Source organism: Westerdykella ornata (assembly GCF_010094085.1).
Source record: "Westerdykella ornata strain CBS 379.55 unplaced genomic scaffold EI97scaffold_22, whole genome shotgun sequence".
Lineage (NCBI taxonomy): Eukaryota > Fungi > Ascomycota > Dothideomycetes > Pleosporales > Sporormiaceae > Westerdykella > Westerdykella ornata.
The window spans coordinates 60,618-65,795 of record NW_022986872.1 but is presented as its reverse complement, the minus strand read 5'-3'; the positions used below and the strand labels follow the sequence as shown (position 1 = coordinate 65,795).

The 5,178-nt window shown below is 50.0% G+C and overlaps 4 protein-coding genes across 4 annotated transcripts; 2 read left to right on the top strand and 2 right to left on the bottom strand.

Moving 5' to 3' along the window:
- Nucleotides 1–171: 171 nt before the first annotated feature.
- EI97DRAFT_444332 (uncharacterized protein) lies at nt 172–985 on the top strand (the record flags this gene model as incomplete). The annotated part of the gene is made up of 2 exons (XM_033799894.1): nt 172–904; nt 981–985. 2 exons carry the CDS (start codon nt 172–174, stop codon nt 983–985), a joined length of 738 nt encoding a protein of 245 aa, XP_033651581.1.
- A 135-nt stretch (nt 986–1,120) lies between these two features.
- Nucleotides 1,121–1,599, top strand: EI97DRAFT_134511 (uncharacterized protein). Its single transcript, XM_033793149.1, has one exon. It carries the CDS (start codon nt 1,222–1,224, stop codon nt 1,516–1,518), a length of 297 nt encoding a protein of 98 aa, XP_033651580.1. The 5' UTR covers nt 1,121–1,221; the 3' UTR covers nt 1,519–1,599.
- Nucleotides 1,388–2,871, bottom strand: EI97DRAFT_435415 (inosine monophosphate dehydrogenase). The gene has a single exon (XM_033798857.1). The coding sequence runs from the start codon at nt 2,677–2,679 to the stop codon at nt 1,681–1,683; it is 999 nt and encodes a 332-aa protein (XP_033651579.1). The 5' UTR covers nt 2,680–2,871; the 3' UTR covers nt 1,388–1,680.
- A 481-nt stretch (nt 2,872–3,352) lies between these two features.
- On the bottom strand, nt 3,353–4,700 carry EI97DRAFT_495528 (uncharacterized protein). The gene is made up of 2 exons (XM_033802437.1): nt 4,558–4,700; nt 3,353–4,483 (listed from the first exon to the last, which is right to left on the bottom strand). The coding sequence occupies exons 1-2, from the start codon at nt 4,579–4,581 to the stop codon at nt 3,488–3,490; spliced, it is 1,020 nt and encodes a 339-aa protein (XP_033651578.1). The 5' UTR covers nt 4,582–4,700; the 3' UTR covers nt 3,353–3,487.
- Nucleotides 4,701–5,178: the final 478 nt, after the last annotated feature.

Genomic DNA, 5,178 nt, shown 5'->3' with positions numbered 1-5,178 from the left:
CACATGATACAATAAGCCTCTCTAATTGCTACACCAAAAAATCTGGTGATTTTAATATATATATAGCCTTGTACAGCCTCACTGTTGTAGCTGGTGAATGTCCCGAAATCGTGCACGAGCCAGTCCCGTGCATGAGCCAGTCGCTGACGTTACGGCCCTCTAAATTCCAAAATGCTGGCTCGTACAATTCGTGACCAGAATTTCCATCATGTCAGGCAGAATGACGACAACTGGAGCGCATATGCGTTGGCCAAATACATCAAAGACAAAGTCGGCGTGTATCCGATCCTTCCGCTCGCAGACGGCCATTTGTATGACGATGACGCTGAAAAGCCCAAGGCGCTGTTCCTGATTAAAGGAGACCAAACGCTGGTCAATCAAGGAATTTACAACAGCGGCACTCTTGCCAGCGACTCGTTGATGGAGAGACTCGACGGTGAAGCTTACACGGTTGACGATTTCACTTTCAGGCCAGACTCAGACTATCCAGAATGGTATATTAAGGCTCTGCAAAAGGCACGGAGCGGAGACTTGGATGCCAGCACAACCCCACCTTCGGCATTGACACCTAAGCCTGGAAAATCATTGTCGATTGCCATGGTCTCCGTTGTTAATTCTCACGCTGGCCTTGCAGACGTCTATTCAACATGGAACTTCTATACTACAACCGTCGGTAAAGTCGTAGGGAGTTGCGGCGAGACCAAGGGAGAAAAGCTCATCCCTGGAGAGGGTTCAACTAATGTTGATCTGCTCCCTGAGGTGGCTAGGAATACTGACAATCCACCGTGGCCTGGGGGCTCGTTTCAACTGAAAATCGAGGGCGAGGAGTGCGAATACAAGAACGATGGCACAAATTCTGGTCGTCTCTTTTGTCCTAAAAGAGAAATATCCTGCGAAGAGAACAGTATGAAAAGTAGGAAGGGTCGCTTAGATGTGGCGACCGTGTATTTTTCCATGCTGTGGTCTATTGTGACTTTTAGAATAAGGGAAAAAAATCTGCTGCAATGGAGTTGAAACATGACGAAGCTACTAACGCATAAATATCATTCTCACCACCTTTTTCTTTAGAGACTCCGATGGCTCCAGCGAATCACTTAACCCTTTACGTGTCAGAGAAATGAAGGTGCTGTCCAGTCTGGTCACAGTGTGGCTTTTGAGCCTGTCCTTAGCGGAGACCGAAGGAAATGGAGCCACGGGAATGGAAGCCCAAGTAGCAGGCGCATGCAATATCGGCCAACTCTACTGCTTCCACCAAGTAGTCGACGACTTGAGTGGGTACTACCTCCCGCAATAAGTGGACACGGCTTCTTACAGCCTCACAGATTACTCTCTGGACGAACTTGTCCGCACTTATTGCAATCAAGTCAACGACCCAGCATCTTCGTACCAATATGCTTCCTCATGTGGTGCGAGTTGGATAAAGTGCAACGCCGGAACTTGTGGCAAATCGCCACATGCGTTTCAGAAACTAAGGTGGATTCCACGGTGGGGAGATCGATTTGGCAGTCGAGCATCTAGAGATCCCAGCGTCCTTGCGGCAGAAAGAGGCCTTAATAATACATCGGCCGTTCAGTTGGTGCATGAAGGTCACCGGAAGCTGATATCAATCTCTTCCTTCATCGATATTTGGTTCTTGAACTTGATATCTACCCACAGCCACTCCCCAGCTCGCAAAGACTCTCATAATTTTGATTGTGAAACTATGAGTCCGTTAGTTTTGCTCAGCACTTCCTCAGCCTCTCTCTCCATCCGCTTCACCAGCTGCTCGCAAGTCGGTACATCGTGGATAAGTCCGGCGCACATTCCCAAACTCCACACGCCAGCATCGACATCACCGGTTTCATAAACCCCCTTGCCTCTCTTTCCGCTCATTAGGTGAGCAACATCCTCGAACTTGACGTCTTTCTTCGTGTTCTCGATCTGGTGCACCTCCATCGAAACCTTGTTCTTGTGCAACCTCGTCGTATTTCTGAATTTTCTGAGCACCAACACGGTGTCGTTCTCTGTTGCTTTAACAATTGCCTGCTTGACGTCCGGGTGGATAGGTGACTCCACTGTCGCCATCCACCTTGTTCCCATATTCACACCAGCGGCTCCCAGAGTCAGCGCCGCAGCCAGCTGCCTTCCGTTGGCAAAACCTCCGCTTGCAAGGTATGGAATCTTAAGCTGCTCTGCACATAGCGAAAGAAGCATAAGTGATGTGGTGTCGTACTCGCCACCGTGACCCGCGCACTCTATACCGTCAATGGAGATGCAGTCAACGCCTAGTTTCTCGGCGCGCAGTGCGTGTGCCAAAGTAACACACTTGTGCACAATAATCACCCCATTCTCCTTCAAATAGCTCAGGATCGGCGCTGGATTTCCTGCCGTTTCCACGACTTTGATTCCCTCCTCGACCGCCACACGCGCGTAGGCCATGTAGTCCGGAGGATTAATCGCAGGAAGTAGAGTAATGTTAACGCCAAACTGCACCGCATGGGATTTGAGAAGCGATCTGGTCTTGCGTATTTCTGCGCGCAGTGCCTCAGGCGTGGGTTGTGTGAGGGCGGTGAGGAAACCTAGGGCTCCGGCGTTGGCGACCGCGCTGATGAGCTCCGCGCGGCCTACCCACATCATGCCACCTTGGACCAAGGGGATGCGGACTCCCAGTTTCTCTGTGAGCCATGTTTTGATGGCCATTTTGTTGGATGTTCAGATGATGACGAATATGGTGCTGGCAAGCTTGTTGAATGAGGAAGAAGGCACGGCAGTTTGAAGAAGGGAGGAAAACCGGACGCCGCACTAATAAGAGGGCAGTTTGCCGTGGGCATATGTGAGCGGCAGGGTCGTTCCGGAGAGGAGTCGGGGGTGAGGGAAATGTAGATATAAAAGGAGGATGTGAAGGACATGCTCGAAGTCGGTCACGAGTCAAGCCGCTGGAGCCGAGGTTATGTCCCGAAAGAGTAGTCGTGATGGTACAAAGAGACGTGGGTGACAGCAACCGTTGCTCTCTCATAGAACATATCGGGGTAATCTCTGTCCGCAATTACGATACAGAAAATAACTGAGATGCCTTAGGACGGTTTCAAACCACAAGTATATGCGATACGGCAGCTCTAGGGGCTTGCACTTACCACTCGCCTAGACCGCAGCACCTGGAAGGGACGAACCGCGTCCGATGTTGGCGCGTCTCTTTCCTATCATCTTGTGGAAGCCTACTCAGCAGGGAGTTCATCAAAGCCGTCTATCTACATAGAGCGGTTTGATCTTCGAAGTTCCGAGCTCTCGAGTCAGTCATGTTCGGAAAGGTTCAAGCACAATCGGGGCTTTATACCATCCGCTTTATGCAGTTGTTGAAAACGTGAAAGCGCTTGAACAAAGTAGCAAACTCCTGGAGATTTTGCAAGGCTGAAATCCAGCTACTATGTATATCGACTCGACAATCACACTGAATTCCGGGTAGTGCCGACCATATGACTCGGTAACCTTACGCTCCTCATTGTACCTACTACACTCCAACCCCTTGCCGTTTTCTTTTCCATCTAATCCTCAATGTGCGAGACAGATTGACTGCAAACAAAACCACCAATATGCAAAACAGTCCAATGAGAGCAAAAAGTGGAGCAACAATTGAAAACACAGAGAAAACGTAGGATGCCATGCCGAAGGCATAACTGTCGCTCAACCACTGTGTGGCAAGTCCCACCTGCATAGCCGATAACACGATCGTGGTGTACGCAAAGAGAGTGATGAATGAGTTGGCGTTGTCGCGCACAAATGCCCCGTAAGTAGTACATCCGCTCAGATATCCGCGCGGTCTTCCCAGATATAAGCGGTAGATCCAGTTCAATCTCCCCAGCCGTAGTTCACCGTAATAAAATCGGCAGTTAACTGGAACACGATGCTGGGAATATGAAGGCGATGTCTCATCTGCCGAGAAATACGAACGTGTTTGGGATGAAGTTAGGACAACTTCCTCGGCGAATGCGAGCCATGCGGCCCAAGTGACCTCCGGTGGGATCAGTGAGAGGGAAGTGGCCAGCTGGAAGTCGACTTCCCGTTCAATAAGGGCTATATATGATAGAAGGAACCCAAAGGCTGTTCGATAGAGACCGGTATCCGGGCAGATGTGTTGTTGCCAGAATTGGGGCGAAAGGAGGAAGCGCGGAAGGGGCTTGATGAAAATACGAGATGGGGACCATACGAGATGAAGGTCAATTTGCTCCGTAATGACTATGTCTCGTTTCTTGATCCGTTGATAGTGCAGCGGCCGCGGAGAATTTGGTAGTCCACAGAGCCATAGCCACTTGTGGACACGGTTCAGCCTAGAGACGTCGAATTCGCATTGCAGAAACGAGTTGACATTCGAACTGACAAGCTGGACTCTGTAGCGATGGCGATATGTTGTTGGCAATAGTGGAACGACTGTTTGTCCACTGGCAAAGTCCGTGGCCGTCGGCAGGAGCTCTCTGCGGAACGGCGGGTCAAAATGTGAGCCAACTTTCTTCGTCCTGTCAGCGGTGGAACCATGGTGATGGTGTTGCCTCCCCAGGGTAGTTTGGGCGGGGAAACGCTTACTTCGCCATCTACGGACATGTCCATACAAGTACCTTAAACAACAGTAAGTCACTCTAGCATCCGCCTTTGCGAAGCTTTTGTTGGACGGAACTGTCCGGAACGAGGTGGATGGGATTTCACAGAGTGGTCGTGGGACGCATGGATTTTGCCCGAAGGTTACAAATGGCCCCCAACGTTGCTCAGCGGCACTATTAGGACTATTAGGGCTTCCCATCCCTTTTGCGACCTAGCGCAATGCTGTGCTACCAAATATGTACTAGTACAACTCCTTTCTCTGCGACAAGTAAGCGCATTATGTACTGTCTACTCCGTAACGTAATTCCCGGCATCTTGACCATCCCTGCATCTTGACCACCCTCACCGCCTCTTCATCACCCAACTTCAACACGGTGCCAAATGGTCAACGAAGCAGATATTCAGAAGGCGCTTGATGATCTGGAATCGCAAGATGTGCCAAATTATTCTGCTACTGCAAAAAAATTTGGAATCGATCGCAGAACCCTCCAGCGCAGGCATAAAGGCATTTCAAAGCCGAAAGAGCTTGCATACTCTGAATCTCATATGCTGCTTACAATTGAGGAAGAAGAGGTTCTTATACAGCATATCAATAATCTTTCAGAC

Bases quoted from the DNA above. Each gene is read 5' to 3' on its own strand.
- EI97DRAFT_495528 (XM_033802437.1), bottom strand. From the start codon at position 4,581: ATGGACATGTCCGTAGATGGCGAA. The intron at 4,484-4,557 runs GTAAGCGTTTCC...GACAGGACGAAG, and splicing joins ACATGTCCGTAGATGGCGAA to AAAGTTGGCTCACATTTTGA.
- EI97DRAFT_134511 (XM_033793149.1), top strand. From the start codon at position 1,222: ATGCAATATCGGCCAACTCTACTGCTTCCACCAAGTAGTCGACGACTT.
- EI97DRAFT_435415 (XM_033798857.1), bottom strand. From the start codon at position 2,679: ATGGCCATCAAAACATGGCTCACAGAGAAACTGGGAGTCCGCATCCCC.